The 19472-nt window shown below is 41.4% G+C and overlaps 1 protein-coding gene across 1 annotated transcript in view; it reads right to left on the bottom strand.

Annotated features, from left to right (window-relative positions):
- LOC128732965 (casein kinase I-like) overlaps nt 1-10567 on the bottom strand; it is a 71013-nt gene extending 60446 nt beyond the window's left edge. Inside the window, exon 1 of the mRNA XM_053826462.1 lies at nt 8977-10567. Within this exon, the coding sequence (XP_053682437.1) occupies nt 8977-9800 (824 nt within the window). The 5' untranslated portion in view covers nt 9801-10567. The remainder of the gene's footprint in view (nt 1-8976) is intronic.
- Between the last annotated feature and the right edge of the window lie 8905 nt (nt 10568-19472).

Below are 19472 nucleotides of genomic sequence, written 5' to 3'. Positions count from 1 at the left end.
TAAGATCTCGATTCAATGAAAGGACCCGGAACAGGCAGTCTACCACCAGTATTTAAAAAAAACTGCGCCATTTCACTTGCATTGCCGATTGCCGCTGTTTTTAACAGCTCAATCAGTAGTGGATCGTTTCTAATTGCATGGAAAATGGTGTCTATCGTGCCGATCCATAAGCCCGGAAGTTACAAATCGGTCACCAATTACCGTGGCATATCCATACTTTGCAGCTTCAGCAAGGTATTCGAAAAACTACTCCATACAACTATATACAGGTCAGTTGCACCGATCATCTCTAACAGCCAGCATGGATTTATGAAGCATCGTTCGGCAACATCAAATCTTATGTGCTACGTCACTGCGATATCACGTGAGCTAGAAGCTAAGCGGCAAGTGGATACGATCTTTTTTGATTTTGCGAAAGCTTTTGATACTGTACCATACAATCTTATTATTGAAAACCTGAACTACATCGGATTTACCTCATGGTTTACCGAATGGCTTTACTCATACTTATCCGATCACAAAGCATTCGTTACAGTAAACTCCGTGCGCTCCAGAACATTTGACATATCGTCTGGTGTCCCTCAAGGCAGTGTCCTTGGCCCGCTCATCTAAAAATTTAGCCGACGATCTAAAAAAATTTCGGGTGATTGCTGCCCCTGCCGATTGTGTCGCATTACAGGAGGATATTAATCGTTTGCTAGTCTGGTGCAGTGACAATGGCATACGTGTTAACAGCAATAAGTGTAAAGTAATATCATACAGTCGCCGTAACACCGTTTTTCTACATCAATACAGCATGGGACCGGATTGTCTGGAACGTGTTAACTCTATTCTCGACCTAGGCGTTACTATCGACTCTAAATTGAGGTTCGACGAGCATATAAGTAGAGTCACTGCTAAAGCATACATCGTGCTTGGTTTTATGCGACGCCATGCGTCTGGATTCACTGACGTTTATTGCCTCAAGACGCTATATTGCTCTTTCGTACGCAGCATTTTGGAGTATGCTTCACCGGTTTGGGCTCCTGCATACGTAACACAGATCCTTGCGATTGAGCGAATTCTGAAAAAAATTTGCGGTTCGCCTTGCCTCAGCTACCGTGGAATGATCCAGTCAATCTTCCCAGTTACATAGACCGTTGTCAACTGATTAGCCTGGATATCCTCGCAGTCCGACGCGTCAAACAGCAGCGTCTATTTATATTCGACCTAATAACAGGCAATGTGGATTGCCCGGAACTCCTGTACCAGATACCTTGAAATGTATCTCCTCGTCGGCTTCGGAATCCACCGTTATTGGCCATCCAATTCCACAGAACAAATTATGGTGTGAATAAAATTGTTTTGATGTCTGCTTGCGTTCCTTCAACGACGTTTGTAATGTGTTCGATTTTAATCTGTCTAGAAATGTGTTTAGTAATGTAATCCGAGGCTTAAATTAGTTATTAAGTAAACAATCTGTACGATGTAGTCGAAGATGGTGAAATAAATTAAATAAACATGACATTTGATTCCAATAAAATATTGTTGCGGATTCTGAGTTCTGGAAATTAATTGCATTCGATTTGAATTTTGCAACAATTATATCGAAACTCGATGAGATCCGAGGAGATCAGTCTCGCGACAGAACTCTACAAAAATGGTAAGAAACCACTAATAATGGCATTTCACTAGAGGAGAAACTACCAGGCGACTGGATGGAAGTTGTGGCCCGTTCCCTCTATTAAAAGGGCGATCAGTTCGATTGCCGCGGCATTACATTGATCAACGCCGCCTCCTCCAGATCTTGTTACTTCTGCTATGCTTGATAGCAAATGGTTTTTGCAGAGCAGTACCAGGTGGGCTTTACTACGGATCAAATTTTCACTCTCCGACAAAGCCTCCTGAAATCTCGAGAGTACAAAGTGCCCACGCATCATATTATCGTGGATTTCAGTGCAGCATACGATACGGTCGAGCGTGAATAGCTATGGCAGTACAACGCTTTTCCGAGAACTAAAAAACTGACGCGACTAATCAAAGCTACACTGGAGCGAGTGATGTGCTATGTGCGTGTTTCGGGAACACTCGCGAGTCCCGTGGAATCGCCTAGATGGTTGCGGTAAGGGGATGGACTGTTCTGTGTTATTTGACAAAGGTATTGAAGGTGTGAACCGCCGAGCATCGAAATGAAAGGAACGATCTTATACAAAAGAATTGGTACCTTTCGCAGTCAACCTTAACATCGGGACAACGGAGGCAATCTACGCTACACTAAAGCTAGGAGGATTGAATTACAAATCAATGGGTCAAAAACCAAATACATGGTAGAACGAGGTTCCAGGGAAAACAGCGTTGGCCTCCCGCGGACAGTGACCTACCCATAGCATAACACAATTCATTTCCAAAAGATAAGATGTTTTTTTTTGTCTCTGAGTTTTCCTCCGTAACGCACTTAACTACGACGTTCCCCGAAAATATCAACTAAATCTTGTCTCTCGCCAGAAAAAAATCATCCGATTATCATCATCAGCCTTTTTCTGGCTTTCTGGATTTTCATGTATGAGTTGGGTATAAATGAGGAGAGTTACTTGAAAGGAGCGCCAAATATTACTCTGGCTCTCTCTAGCACCTACCTAGTAGCTCCTTCTCGAAGATCTAGGTCAAACGATGACGATCCATGGCTTTACCTGGACATACTTTATGTACAAACTGGAGCAGTTAAGCTAGGAGGTGCTAACTTGAGCGCCTGTTCCTCAGATGAGGAGCGCCTCAAAAAGCGTCTGTCTCAGAGCAAGCGGCTGAGTATGAAATGGTGTATTCTATGAGCTATGCCTAAGATGGCAGACCTATCAGCGGGATGTAGGTATCGCGACTCTGCGAAACTCTTAGTGTCCAGTCCACGAACGCGAATGGAAATACGGCTTGTTACTTGGAATGTCCGTACTCTCCATGAACCGGCACGAGGAGTGGAAATCGCTGCTATTCAGAAAGTTCGGTGGTCAAATTCCGGAGAAAGGGAGTTCCGTGCAGTACTCCCTCTATTGCAGGCACTTGTTTCAAATACCACATCGACTACAGGAGCGGTAGAAAGCTAGAACATGGAGTCAGTTTCGTAGTGTTGGGAAAGTAAAAGCAACGAGTTATCCAGTCGAGGCCCATAGATGACCGTGTAAAGGGTGTCCCACATCAAACTGCATCACGGATTACCCATTGGGTATTTTCTCTTGAAAATTGGGATAGAAGTAGTTTCGAGTGTATTGTTTAAACTGTATTTTTACCGGTGTCTGTTTTCCGAAACTTGGAAGAAATTACCTCACCCGAAAAGCAACGTCGCGAATTGAATTTGCACAAGCACCTGAAAAATCCTCAATTCTGTGACATCGGAAAACAACTCGGAATCATGCAGTCAACGGTGAGTCGTGTGATTAAACGTTGCTACCAAACAGTGAGCATCGAACGGAAGCCAGAAATGGGGTCAGAATGGATGTTCTATCGTTGATCAGGATAACAAGCGTGTTGTGAAAACGTTTAAGCGGAATCCCAATGCTTCGGCCATGGATGCCGCCAAAAAGTTGAATCTGCCCAAGTGTTTCGTTCAAAGACCCAAGAACGGAGAGGGACTGCATACGTACAGAATACAGAAGGCTCCAAATCATGACGAACGGCAAAATAAGGTGGAATGGCACGGGCCCGGAAACTGTACACCCAGATGCTGACGAAGCCTCATTATCTCATCATGGATTACGTCACGGTGGACTTCTAGCGCTACTGTTCTTCACTGCCCAGTACAAGTTAGATGTTTTGAAGGAAACAAGGAAGCAGAAAATTTCAAAGTTACATGATTTGGCAAGCGATCTGCTCATGTGGTAAACAGAATGCGCCGTTCGTGACTACCGGGACGGAGTGTCTACAGACGCGTCTGCATCTTCTGTTGAAGCAAAACGAGTGCCCTGCGATCTTCTGGCCAGATCTAGCTTTGTACTACTATTCAAGAAAACGGGGTTACTTTCGCACCCAAGGACATGAACCCCCTAACGTACCGGACCTAAGGCCCATCGAAAAATACTGGGCTATTACGATGCAGGCACTACGAAAGCATCCCAAGGAGGTCAAATCTGAGAAAAACATGAAGAAAAAGTGGGTTTCCGTACAGAAGAAGCAGCAGCCTGATTTTGTACAGAACCTTATGATTGGAGTTAAGCGTTTCCGTGATGTAATTTGATGTGGGACTGACCCTGCAATTGTCCTGCACAAACGACTGGCTGTGAAGTATGTCGTATAAAAACAGAAGGTTAAGTTTCGATAACGGAATGTAGCACCTAGACATCCTTAATGTGTGTTGAGAATTAAGGGAAAATTCTTCAAAAACAGCCTAATCAACGTATACGCATGGATAAATGATAAATCCGATGCTGCTGAAAATGCTAAGGACGAGTTCTGCAACAGGCTCGAGAGGACCTATGGAGAGTAGCCAAAACATGACGTGAAAATCATTGAAGAATTCTTTCGTCCTATCATTGGAAGACATAGCCTTCTTCTGTCGACAAATGATAACGGTCTAAGGCTCATAAATTTTGCCTCGTCCAGAGGAACGGCCACCTGTAGCACATTCGTTCCACGTCTGAGTATTCGAAAACACACCTGGAGGTATCCAAATGGAAACTCTAGCTTTCGGATCGATCATATCTTGATTGACGGTCGACACTTTTCGGATATCATCGATGTACGATCTTTTCGGGGATCAAATATCGACTCTGACCACGTGATCTCGCCGTGTGTGTTCAAACGCGACAAAGGCTCGCACTGAGAAGACGCTACGTTTCAACATCCAGCGGTAGACGGCAAATGGCGTGGCCTCGGAATACGCCAGTAAGCTTGATCAACGAATCGCCTAACTGCAGAAAGAAAGGGAAAAGTTATAAGTGGGCTGTGGAGGAACCTCCATGTTGCCAGCGAAAGAACTGCGAAAAAGTTGGTAGGCACGATGCGTGGACTATAAAGCTGCGGAAAAAAGAACCCACCATCTAAAAAACGCGAGAACGAGGTTCACTTGCTCGCCGGCACAGAGGAGAGTATCGCCAGCAACGACACATGGAGTTTCTACAACACGATGAGGAGCAGGAATTTCGCCATGCCTGTGATGTGCAATGCTAGGGCTGGCAACCTGATTACTGACAAAACGGCCGGCTGTAGCAGCCAGGTCTAGAATGCCGAAGTGGACAGCTTCCAATACAGGAGGAGGTATGGAGCCACCAACACAGGAGGGGGGCAAGAAGGCACCAGTGAGCTGAAAAACGATAAGGGTGCTGTGAAGGACGTTATGCCATCTGAATTTCTAAAAGTGAGGGCCTGAGAACAAACCTTACAAATTTCTTCTGGATTCTCTCGATTCTCTCGTTGAACTTTGTAGACCGTCGGTATTGCATACGGATCATCGAGGTCACGGTCAAACCTCCTGACAAACACAAAAAGCTTCAGGCTCTTGTTAATTACGCAGGCAATATGTCTGACAACGGAAAGTAACCTATCGAATGTTGCCCCTGGGTCAGGTACATATTATGAACGCGGGAAAGTACTATCCCGGCGAACGTTGTCGAACATAACTAGTAAATGTCAAATCACTAAACTCACTGAACACTTATTTGTATTAACTTCTAATCCGCAGTTTTCACAGAACCTTCCAAAATGCTCTAAATCGAGCTGCAACTTTAAGCAGTCATCCATGGTCTTAACTGGAAGAGAGATTTTCGACGACGGCATTAGTTAGAACGGTTGCATACGAGATAACTTTAGGCAATTTGTTCATTAAAATCACAAACAGTAATGGTCCTAAGTGGCTACCTTGTGGTACTCCTGAGTGCACGATGAACGGACAGAATTTGTTGCCACGAAGTTTTACAAATTGGATTGTATTTTTGAGATACGATCCCAACCAGTCTCGCGAACCTCGAATGTGGAACCTCTGAGTTCGAAAACAGACACTGAGCAAGCCTGCAAGTCGTAGGCGAAATACGTATCTGTTAAGAATAAAATTTACATAGTAGAATTAAATTGGATAAGTTTTCTTTTTATTTAATTTCCAAACTCCACGGTAATTTTCTACATCACCTTTAGCCCCTTTTTATGCATCGGAATGACGTGCGAAATCTTCCAGATTCCCGAAAAGTGACCCGGAAGCCAGTGACAGCGTTACTTGTTTCAGATTTTTGTTCGATAGCATATCAGGAGCTGCAGATTTATTGGCGTCGAGTTTGCCGATACCGCGTTCCACACAAGTGTCGGGCGGTACGGTACCTCATCATTATCGCCAAGTAATTCCCTGAAACAATCGGTTGTCTCAGTGAACACACTTTTAAAATACGCCGCGAAAAGTTCTGATGACAATTGAGGATCAGTAGACGTGACACCTTTGTAATTCACATAATCCGAAACGCCAGATCTTTCTCTTCTACTATTTACGAATCACCAGAATGAGTTTGGGTTGGTCTTTCGACGAGTTTATAATCCACGATGTAAACTTGATACGGTTCTCTGTGTACTGCTTTAAATACTCTTAGATTTTGTTTATAATTTGTCACGTGATCGTTCGATGTAGAAAGGCGCATCCGTTTCCAAGCTGATCTCTTTTCTTTCATTAGATTGACAAGCACCGGTGTGAACCATTCGGGGTAGCTATTTGTAGAATTTCGACGTTTCGTTATCGTTGGAGAATGACGAGAAAACATGTCAAAAATTGCATAATAAAACAGCACTGAATTATAATGCACTGAATTTTCAGCGACTTTAGCGCTTTCCCAATTAACACTTAAAATATTTATTAAATGAAGAAAGTCGCACATTCTTTCCGTTTGTCGATAATATTCCTCGCAACCTTGAAAGATGTCTTCTGATATGAACAAATCGTCTCACGTAATATTTGCAATGTCTAACCGAGCTCGTTCCATTGCCATTTCCAAGTCCATTTCCAAGTTCCAAGATCCATTGCATTCAAATTGAATTGATTTTTGAGCACCCATTTGTTTGCACTCCACTCCGTCGGTTCGATTACACTGACGGTTAATAACATCGCGTTATGATGAACCTCATTTATTATCAATGGGTCTCTTATTGCTACGTGACAGATCTTGGTTGGACGGGCTGATTTGCCCTCGATTTGAATGTGAAATTTGTCGATGAAATGTCATCGAGTTGAATGTGAAATCTTCGAGGTATTGCATTGCCCAATTCTGAGGGTCGCTTCACAAACGATCAAGTTCCGGGAGTACAACTTGCAAACTCATCATTTGTTTGTGGACTTTAAGGCGGCGTACGATTCGGTCCAACGAAATGAGCTGCGGCAGATAACGGAGAACCAGTATGATTATTTTCCACATAGGCATTCTTATCATTTTTGGCCTGTTTCAAAAAGGATGCAGGATGCTTTCAAAAATTGACTGCGTTAGTGTGAGACCACCATATTCAAGACAATGCCTAAACTGTACAAGTTGCAGATTTTGCTTAAATATTGTCAAAATTCTAGCTATTCCTCAACTGCCCAGAATTAGGCACTGCTTTCAATATGGTCCTGGCACGGTAGTAGTACAACATTAGTCCGTATGGATAAAACAGTTTGCTTAACTCCTTCCATAAGGTTTACACGGGAAAAGCATTTAAAGTCCCAAGGACTTGAAGGATCAATTAAAAAGCACTCTTTTCCAATGCATCTAAAAATTATAGTTCTCTCTGAACTGGAGCCTGGAGCATGCTCATACATCTCGTAATACTCTATCGAAATGCCAATCCATATCTGTCATGATTTCACAACTGGACGAAACAACTATAAGCTAATAAAAATATTATAAACCTAACAAGCATCCTGTACAATGTTGATCAAATGGTCTTAGCAATTTATGATTACCTACTTTAGTTTAGCATGTCGTTGTTCGTTGCTTAGCTGTCCCTAATTTCAGATTTGCACTCCGACTTATACTGTGGGCATCGAAATCAGTTGACTCAAAAAACTTTAGTTATGAGTAAGGTTAGCGCAGTTTTACGATCAACGATTAGGCAGTAAAAGGAGAGGTTTTATTTTCTGGGGAAATAATCACTTTCCAAAGTCGTTATCGAATGGCCATATCATACACAGACAGCATGATAACCGCTCTAGAGCAATTGAAAAACAAGAATAAAAAAGTCGGACAGCATTATTTGATGAATATATTACTGATAACCCATTTTTTGTGCATAAACCTCCAGCTCTGGTGAATGTAGTACACTAAAACAAATGACAATCAAGTCTCAATATTTTGTCTATCAACCCGCTGTCAACAACAAGAGCTTTATTCGCTAAAATGAAAAAAAATCGGCTGCATCTCGTCAAGTAAATCTAACCAGGGGGCCCTACGTTAAATAATTGCTATAACTGTGTTTGACAGTTTTCATATCAAACGCATGATTTGATGTTCTCGGCCTTACGTTAGACATTGTGCAAGACGTAGCTTGCAACTGAAAAACTTTAGCTTTGACTGCCGAAATTTTTCTACCAATAAATGCTAGTCTTTAGACGTACATTATTTTATTGATGTGACTACCTGTTTTCGTTTAGGTATACTATTTATCGAATGATATAATAAAATGCATGATTCAAATCTTTGATTTTTATGAGGCAATTACATATACCAATACCTACTAGTATTAAAATGCAGTCTATTTTCTTTCATTTTCTAACAACTTAACCAACTGAGCGCCGATCCCAGCATGAAAAAGAAACCGGCGAATGGTATAGGTACTGTTAAATCGGGATGTGATGAGCAAACAGCGAAACGAAGCAAGATCGAGAAAAAGGGGCAAACAAGAAACCTCAGTTCGACAACCTGCCGCTAATGGGGGAACTGGAAACCGAAACCATCAATTTCGGCAACTCCTAAGACGGCCGGGGAGCAGCTGTTTTCAATCCGTCGAGGAAAAAAATGGAGACGGTTCAAATGCAAGAGAACGTTTTTGTGCAACACTTACCTAAACAGTTGTCTCAAATACATATAATCCGGTCCTTCGTCGAACCGCAAACTGCGACAGTAGTTGAGATACATGGCAAACTCCGCCGGGAAGCCCTTGCAGAGCAGCTCTATCGGGGTGGACATCTTTTTCTCGGAGATCTTTTCATACTTCTGCTTCTTGTTTGTGGCTTTCAGTCCTTGCCAGGGTAGTGAACCTCGGTTGAAATACATCATGACGTAGCCCAGCGATTCCATGTCGTCTCTGCGGCTCTGTTCGATTCCGAGGTGGGCATTGATCGAGGCGTAGCGGGCTGTGCCTGTTAGGTTCTTATCCTCGCGGTACATGATGTGGACACGCGACCGGAAGTCCCGGTACTTTTTCGCTAGTCCAAAATCGATCATGAAAAGCTTATTACAGTGCCGGCCGATGCCCATCAGGAAGTTGTCTGGTTTGATGTCCCGGTGAATGAAATTTTTCATATGCAAATACTCCAACCGACCGATCATTTGATCGACCAACATCAGCACCGTTTTTATAGTGAAATGGCGACTGCAAAAGTTAAACAAATCTTCCAGCGAAGGCCCCAACAGATCCATTACCAGCACGTTATAGTTTCGTTCCTGGCCGAAGTAACGGATGTGCGGAATTCCGACGCCCCCGATTAGCACTTTGTACAGCTTGTATTCGTACATCAGCTGGGGGTGCCGTGCCGTCAGGCTTTCCATTTTAAGCGCAACTTCCTCGCCATTGGTGATGTTGATTCCCAGATAGATGTCGCCGAACGAACCGGATCCAATCTTACGGATGATCCGGTACTTTCCTGCCACGATAAACTCATTCATTTTGTTATTCTTCTCTGTTCCCAGTTTGGCGTTTATCTCCAATTTTAATTTCTTTCAATCACAAGCAATCCTTTCCTGGCCTGCTTGGATCCGGAGGATCACCACATAAAAAGCACACAATAAACCCCCAAAACCTTGCGATTCACTTCTTCTATTTTTCTTTTTCGACTCTCCTGCTGCCTGTTCACAGCATTCAAACACGAACTTCAGATTTTCTTCCCCCTGTGTGGCACTTTTTCCCCTCCTTCAACCCAGTACTCGGGGTCTCAACCGTCCGGTAATCGGGAACGGAGCGGAGAAAATCTCAAGAGGAAGAAAAATCGTATCGAAAAAAACCTTCAAACGGCAGCGAACACTCTTCGCCTCCTTCCTGGTCAGCACACTTGCTTAAACCGATGGCAATATGCTGACTTTGGCTGACGACGTTGGCGAACGGACAAATCGCAGCGGGTGGAAACGGGAGGAGGAGGAAGAATCTGAGGTAAAATCCGTAGTTCTCGCTTGCCCTCTAGCCCGGATCCTATTGCACACCCGAGTTGGACAACGTGGCCAACGTCTGCGATCGGTAAGAAGCGTTTTCGCGAGTGAATTCGTATGAAAATTACACTTTTCCACCACGGGAATAGAAAATTTTCGTTCGAAAAGCACACACGCACTCACTACACTCGCGTTTTTTCTTTCTTCGTCGTGTGTTCGCAGACTGTTCAGCAGAGCAGAGCACCAGCTCACCTTCGTCGATCCCGTCGTTTCTTTCTTCTTTGCTGATGATGGCGATTGAGCTTTGATAGCGACTCGATTGTGGGCTCTCTCGCTCGCTTTGCTACGATTGGGTCAACTACCAAAGTTTACGCAAACGGTTTGGAAAACAAGTCACTCTTGCATGTGTAAATACTGGGTACGTCACGAAATTGCGTGTACATACATGCGACTCAAACAAATTGTGTTGGTATAGGGGAGCTTACGATGGGCTACCTGCAAATATTACGAGAGTCATTGCGCCATGATGGCTGCCGTGCTAAATAATCAAGAAAATTATTACCTGTAAAAATCGTTTCAAGCTCATAAATTTTCTCGAGAGAATTTGCTGAATATGCGATGAGAGAAAGAAATAGTTCAACTGCTATGAGGTCAACCATGCTAAGACGGGGGACACAAATTACATTATTCCGATTGACTACACCGATAAAAATAGACACGGCGTTATCAAAAAATATCACAAAATATCGGATTTTTTGTTTGTTTGAAGCATAAAATGAAATGTTCGTTTTGAGAACAAGAGTAAAATGCACATAAATATATTGTCCGTTCAGAGAAAAATTAGCGTTTTGCGCTCATTCTGACAACCGCAACTGACAACCGAAACTGACAGTTCTGATAAAACACTGATACAAATTCATCTTTAGAAACACGTAAACATTATGTGTACACGCTGAATTATTTTTAGTCATAACCTGCAAAAATATACATTTAATCGCACAAAAATTCAAAAATTTAAAAAGCGCATTTAAAATATACATTTCAACGACGCAGAAACATATTTTTTAGAGTTAGCAATGTAAATACGAATTATTGACATGGAAAAGGTTATAAAAATCATCCCATTAGAATCAAACATAGAGCTGCTGTGAGCTAGACAGAGTATCTAACTAAATCGTGCAGTAGTTTAAAAACCTACTCAACTCGTAGTGAACTACATGTACTTGCTGCCCCTATCGGGGCTGATGACAGTCAGTTTCGTCACTGATACTAAATGTCATCTTGCAAAATAGTCTCATGCTTTTTTTGTAAGTCTCGTCATTTTGAAATTCCAGATGATGGACTATTGTTTAGCATTATAGATGAAAACCCTTGCAATTAGACTTTTTTAGAACGGGTCTAACTGCCAGTAGTCGAAAATAGATGTTTGACATTATTTTGAAATCCAAGATGGCGGACTATTATTTAGCATTTTTCATGAAAAACCTTGCAATACAGACTTTTTTAGATCGGAGCTAACTGCGACTGCTAGTCGAAAATAGATGTTTGTTCCGGATCGTCGTTAGGGGGGCCGATTACCAACGGGACTGGATGTCTTCACACTAAAATAAAACGCTAGATTTATCTTACGGCAACCATCCGCCAACAGCGGTGGTTGCTAGTGCACTGTATATTTGCTATTTATTATTCGCCTTTTATACACTTGCGGTAAATAGATTTAATACATGTTCAGAATAATAGCCTTTGTGCATCACGTTCGGTTGAACGGACAATAGCGTTTTGTGACTAGCTTCGGCTGGACAATAGAAGCTAACCGCGATGGATTACAATGCGGCTTTCTGCCGCAACAATGTTTGACACCATTTTGAAATCCAAGATGGCGGACTATTATTTAGTAAGCGTTTTATACATTGAGTACGGTTTTCCGGATAAACTGACGCGGCTGATCAACGCTTCTCTGGAGTAAGTGATGTGCTACGTGCGCGTTTCGGGGACACCCTCGTGTCCTTTTGAATCACGCAGATGGTTGTGGCAAGCGGATGGACTGTCCTGTATGTTTTTCAATATCGTTCCACAAAGAAGTAACCTCATACCACTATTGTTTTCCTTATTCTTTAACGACGTTTGTGCTGTACTTCCACGAGGATCCAGATTGCTGTACGCTGATGATCTTAAAATGTTTGTGCCGGTCAAATCAATTGAAGACTGCTGTGAACTACAAAAACTAATCGACATTTTTGCAGACTGGTGTCTAAAGAATGAGCTTTCCACTAGCGTGCGCAAGTGTTCGATCATCTCTTTTAGTCGCATGAAAGAACCTATTATATGAAACTACCGCATCAGCAACGAAATACTGGAAAGGGTAAATGTAATCAAAGAACTCCCAAGTCTTCTTGATACGATTCTCTGTTTTCGGAAACACTACGCATATGTAATATCTAAAGGCAATCAAGATTTGGGCTTCATATTTAGGGTATCCAAAGAATTTAGATATCCACCTTGCTTACGTTCGCTGTACTTCTCTATTGTGTGTTCTATCCTAGAGTATGCTGCTGAAGTTTGGAGCCCCTCACTGGAATTTGGTCCTCCAGGTTGGAAGCAGTACAAACAAAATTCTTACGGTATGCTTTGAGATTTCTACCCTGGTGAAACCCTTTAGTGCTTCCGCCGTATCAAGACTACTGCAACCTACTCAACATTGAAACTCTCGACAATAGGATAAAAACTGAAAGAGTTCTGTTAATCAGGAAAGTTTTAGCGGGCGAACTGGACTCTCCAAACATCCTCGCTCAAATCAATTTCAATGCCACGTCACTTGCGCTTCGAGACATACAATTTCTACGCCTGGACTTCCCATGAATCCTGATTTCCTAAACTAAAACCGGGTTTTCCCATTCCTTCATATTCTTTTCCAGAAAGCGTAGATATTTCTACCTAATAAATTATATCCTGCCTGGCTTCTACACTGTTTATCGGATAATTATTCTTTCTTAAATCCAAATCTAAAGAAGTACATAATGTTAATAAAATATAAATTCAACTTAATATCTTATTTGTATGACAAAAGCAAAATATCAAAATTTGTCTTGTTCTATAGACCTAGGTAAGAAAACGTGCGATGTATTACGGAAATGTCAAAAATGTTGTTCAAATACCGTGGACCCCCGTTCGTTTGACCATTTTTAATCTGAACACTTTTTAATTTGAACCCCGCTGGTTTGCACGACGTGCAAATTAAAAATGGTTCAAATGTCATTCTCAACATGACATCATTTGTTTACGTAGATAATGCACATAAACACGATTTGTTTGTACTGACCTAGTGTGTTTAATCGGTTTCACATTTCGTTTTCCTAACGATTAAGATAGAAATTCGATCGGAAAATGCAATATTCGCACTTGCAACTGCCAACTAAAACAAACCACCAAAACAATAACAAAGAGCAGGGCGGCCAGTTCACACAGGTTTCAGCATATTTCGGGTTACCAGTTGTTCAAATTAAAAAGTAACCCCGTTAGATTGCATGAGGAATCGTTCAAACGAACGGGGGTCCACTGTATTACGAACACATCTACCAGTATGGCTCGTAAAAAGCTGAATAGGTACGGATTATGGATAATTTATTTTTGGCCTACACCAAATCCAACATAATTAAATGATTATTATTCACGCGTATTTTCAATTAGAAGTGTATTTCGTTTTATTGCTTCAGCTTAATACTTTCCCTAAAAACTTCATCGGAAAACTTCATTTGGAACCAAAATCATTAAAATCGGTTCGGTCGCTTGAATGTTATAAACAAATAAATTTCGACGTGACGTTTGTTTCAATATGTGAGTAAATAAAATATGGCAATATGTGACTAGATAAACGTTTTTCTATATTTAAATGAAAAAAAAACAGACGTTAGTTCTTCGGAATAAAATTTTTTTGTGACGATTTGGGAAAATTTTATTTTTGTGCATTTCCAATTATGAGTATATTACGTGTTATTCATAACGGCGTTTTTGTTTCAGTGTTTGAGAAGTTTGACAACTGCGGGGTTGCTTCTTCTTTTTCGTTCAAAATCGCTCGATGAGAATTTTTCTCTGAACTGCCAATACATATATATATAATTGAGTTAATACATGGCTACCTAGGACAGGACGTGCCAAGTGTCAACCGCGACGTTGACCCAAAATTGATTCAATTTCTGATTGGCTGGAAGCGACGAGCAACCGTTGATTGGAAAATGTAACGCGGTATCGCTTTCAGTGTTGCTGAAACTCATTAGTGGGAATACGACAATAAGTTATTATTTCCAAATTTTGATTTCTTTTGTATTCTGTAGTTCTATGCTTGGTTCGCCATTAGTTTTGTTTGTACACGAATTTTAATTTTCAAAATGAAAATTAAAATGAAATTTTCAAAACATGATTTTGGTCGCATAAACTGTGGCGTATTCGGGAGTTGTTGGTCGGCAAACGAAGTTATTCTTAAAATAATATGTACAGGCAACAGTGGTGCAGAGTGTAACAAAGAATATTCAATCGGGATGGCGGTGATAATAAGAAGAAGAATAAGAAGCCAGTTGGCACGTCCTGTCCTAGATGGCTACATCAGATATGTAAATAAGGGTTACACTAAAGTAACTATATATCCAGCTTTCCACGAGCGATAATGGCGGATATTGAGCACAAGTGGGCACAATCTTTTGACATGCATTGGAGGAGCGTCGAGTTCGCCCTGACGGAGTTACTATGGATACATTCATGATTGTTTGTTGTTCGAATGTAAAAATGTAAACATTGTTCAATTTTGCAGATCAGCTAAAGAGGAACATAATTGTACGGACAAGAAGTTTTATGGATTGTGGCTTCGCAGTTTTCGGACATTTCAGGGAAAATGTCCAAATACGCAACGGAAAGTTTCTTATCAAGTCGAGATGCCGTTCGAGAGTAAACTTGACAACGGCTCGACCAACATGAAGTTAATGTTTGCGTTAATGTGTAATGTTTCGAATGTTTAATTCGCACGATTGTGAAAAAGTATTCTGAGCCAGTGCCTTCAGTAAATTATGGCCGCAAACCACTATAAAAGTTTGAATCCGTTTAGTTATGTTCCACTTCAGCTGATCTGCAAAATCAAACAATGTTTACATTATTACACTCGAACAACAAACAATTATAAATGTATCCATAGTAACTCCGTCAGGGCGAACTCGACGCTCCTCCAATGCATGTCAAAGAATTGTGCCCACTTGTGCTCAATATCCGCCATTATCGCTCGTGGAAAGCTGGATAGAGTGGCGACAATGTCAAAATTGGAATGACAATTATCTGTCAATGTCATTCCAGCAGACGACCTATCCAACGCGTATGCAGGAAAGATAATGAAAATTCACATTGCATACATTTGGGATAACATGTCGCCCCTCTGTATATAGTCACACTAGGTTGCACCACGGGGAAAATCACTTCCTGCATAAATATTCAATATGTGAAAAATATATTGCAACATTTGCCCCTATTTAGACTACACCGATTTACACGATTATCCCAGTCGAATCTCGCACACGATTTCGCTCAGCGTAATTGAACTGAAAGGGAAAGGTATTGTACCACAGAGAACAGATTAACAATCTCGAAGGAAGTAATCGATTTTGTGTGTGTAAAATCTGCCGGTGGCGCCTCCCAGAAATAGTTTGCCAAACGCATAAAATAATATGCATGCACCTTTATCAATATTGTTACATCACAGAGAACAGACATCCAAACGAAAGATCCCCACTTGGATAAAACTTATGTCAAATTAGTTGAGAAACTATAGTGATGGTGTCGCTAAAGGCGCATGAAATTCTACACTAAACTCACAACAGCTAGCTTCTGGCGCTAGCATAACGCATATAGTCCATATATACTAGCGCCAGAGGAGCCAAAGGTTGTCAGTGTGCAAATCAAAAGAATCATTTAGTTGGGAAACTATAGTGGTGGTGACGCTAGCATATTAGGTGATTTTAATTTGAAATTTTATCCAAGAATTCCCGAAAAATTTGTTCCTGAATGGATGTCTGTTCTCTGTGGTTACATCCCGCTTACGAAAAAGTCGGATGCCTGGCAGAAATCGAACAGAACCGGTCTTCATTCAAATGTGACACTTTGAGGCTGAAGAAAAGTGGTACATCAGTTTTGCAGTTTCGGGCAAAAGGTAAGAGAATAATATGGAACATGACAAAGCAGGTATAATTTAATTGTTAACCTGTTTATTGCACACTTCTTGCTGCTACAATCCGCTGCTGTTATGTAATGTGAACTTTCTATTACGACTTTGTGTTATCTGGGCTCTTCCAGATGGGGGAGGGGTCTCGAGCCACCATAGAAACATTTCTTGCCTTCAAAAACCTCCACATGTCAAATTTGGTTTCATTTGCTTGATCAGTTCTGGAGTTCTGCAGGAATTTCAGTTTCCTTTGTATGAAAGCTCCCTCTCCTTACAGAAGGTGCAGGTGTCTCGAACCACGTTAGAAAATAATCCTGTCTCTAAAAACTCCCACGTGCCAGATTTGGTTTTATTTGCTTGATCAGTTCCCAAGTTACGCAGAAATTTCTGTTTCATTTGTGTGAGACCCGCCCCCTTCCAGGGGCTCCAAAGACCCCTGCATGCAAATTCTCACGCCGATCTGTTCAGTATGTTTCCGAGTTTATAAAGGTTCCAAATTCTCATTTGATCCTCAATTTTCAATAATAATCCGCATTTGATAATTCTTTGGGTGATATAGCAACCTTCTCCAGCGCTGTTATCGAGTTGTTAAACTTGTGCACGCGCTGCTTCCCGACAGCCCGGTTACTATTTTAGCAGCGCGTTTAGCAGCGACCGGTACGGTACGGAGTGATGACAGAGAGCTGCTAAATTGGGTTTAGCAGCGCTCCGTTACGGATGCGAGAGATAGCGATGGAATGAGATGAAAAGATGAAAAGAGATAGCGGCTGTTAGGTGAAATAGAGCATGAATAGTGGCCGTAAATAAGCAAAAACGAAGTCAGGTATAAGCATTTTATTAACACTTACGGTACGTTTTAAAGATTTGTCCAAAAGCTTATTAGCCACATACCGTGGACCCCCGTTCGTTTGACCGTTTTTAATCTGAACACTTTTTAATTTGAACCCCGCTGGTTTGCACGACGTGCAAATTAAAAATGGTTCAAACGTCATTCTCAACATGACATCATTTGCTTATGTAGACAATGCTCATAAACACGATTTGTTTGTACTGATCGAGCGTGTTTAATTTGTTTCTCAATCCGTTTTCCCAACGATTATTATAGAAATTCGATCGGAGAATGAAACATTTGCTGCTTGCAACTGCCAACTGAATCAAACCACCAAAACAATACCAAAGAGCAGGGTGGCCAGTACATACAAGCTTCAGCATATTTAGGGTTGCCAGTGTTTCAAATTAAAAACTAACCCCGTTAGTTTGCATGAGGAATCGTTCAAACTAACGGGGGTCCACTGTACATGATATTTTTGCCTCATTAAGGGGAAGAGCTGATGCCTGTTTGCCTCATTTTCAAGCACCAACACACACATAAATGGGAAGGTCTACAGAGTTTTGCACGGGCGAACATAACCTCGCTTCTTTGACGTCTATCGGTGGTTTGTTTACATGGACTCAAAATGTGGGTTAACGTGATGAAAGTGAATATTGCTTAAGGCTTTAACGGCAAGCCAAAAACGCACAAAAACTGTCATTACAAGAAGTTTTAAGGGCGATACTGCTGGACAATACGCTTTTAAGACGTTTAACTCCAATTTATGCATATCGCGTTTGCAAAATTCGACTAAAGGCCCCCATACACGTACGTACATGTTGGCCGAAAATGTTGGTGAATTCATGCTCGTCCAACACGCTCGCCGGTGTGTGTGTGCCACGAACCTAGCTGACAGAAGAAAATGTTCGGCTCGCCGCTCAACCGAAATGACCCTCCAACCGAGCCTCCAACATTTTGTTCATTTCCAACCCAACATATGCGTACGTGTATGGGGCCTTAACAATTAGTAACCAAACCACGAGTGAATGTCAACTGGGTGAATCGCGTTCATTCTTGATGTCACCTTGCAAAACCTCGAGTGGTTGTCAAATGGGTGAATCGCAATCGCGTTCATTCGTTACCTCACCTTGCAAAACCTTATTGTGCCTTATTCAATCCGGATTTAATAAACAAATTCGCTATTACAGAAACACACCTTCATCCTCACCTCATACGCTTTCATTGAGCAAAATAACTATCAATATGACAAATAGGAAAAGGTTCGCATTCTGAATAGATCATTTTGCGATGACGTCATTTTGCCGTCAAATGACACCACTTGGTAGTTTGTTTACATGTTTTTTGTCACATCCAGCAGTTTCGATTTGAAATTTCGAGAAGGATTACTGCATCAATTTCTGTAAAATGCATGTAAGGCACTTTCTCTTCAATAAAAACTATAAATTTCTATCATTATCTGCCGGACAAAGATAGAAAACTCAATTCAAAATTTAACACCACGTAAACAAACCACCAAGTGCTGTCAAAAAAGTGTGGTTAGGAGATCCCGTGTAATGATCTATTGATTTTAACCGTTCGATGAGAAATAACTTTCGAACAATCAAATCTCAACTAAAAAGTTAAAAATTTCGGGAAATGGTTCACCCTTGGATTCACAGCCTTAAAATACCGCAGATAGAGTTGAAGATAGAATTAACAAAAGGGCGAATGTCGCAAGCGTAAACAAACCGAGTGAGGGTTGATTTTCCTATAGAGCTTGCTAAGCCCAGTGCAAAAGGCTACAAAAACTTATCGTTTATCATTCAAACGTATGTTTTTTACCGGGGTATAACTGGGGGAAAATAAAAACAAACGTGTAAAATCAATGTAAAATCTAACAACAGCAACAACAAATCGCGCGTCGATGTGTGCGTACGATAAACGTCAGCAAGCTCAATGCTGGCCCAGCAAAAAATAACTCTCATTCTTTTTGTTTACATTTGTGACATTCGCCCTTTTGTTAATAATTAGATAGCAGTATTCTATCTATAGAGTTGGCCTTGTTGACCTAAAGCGAACTCCGCCAGCCCACAGTTGATTTTTTTTTCGATATTTCTGACTTTTGACGATAGAACTGTCATGTACTCCGCAGGCGTGAAACGCAAAACGAAAACGAACGGTTAGC

This window comes from Sabethes cyaneus, chromosome 1, assembly GCF_943734655.1.
Source record: "Sabethes cyaneus chromosome 1, idSabCyanKW18_F2, whole genome shotgun sequence".
Taxonomy (NCBI): Eukaryota; Metazoa; Arthropoda; class Insecta; order Diptera; family Culicidae; genus Sabethes; species Sabethes cyaneus.
This window is presented reverse-complemented; position numbering and strand designations above follow the sequence as displayed.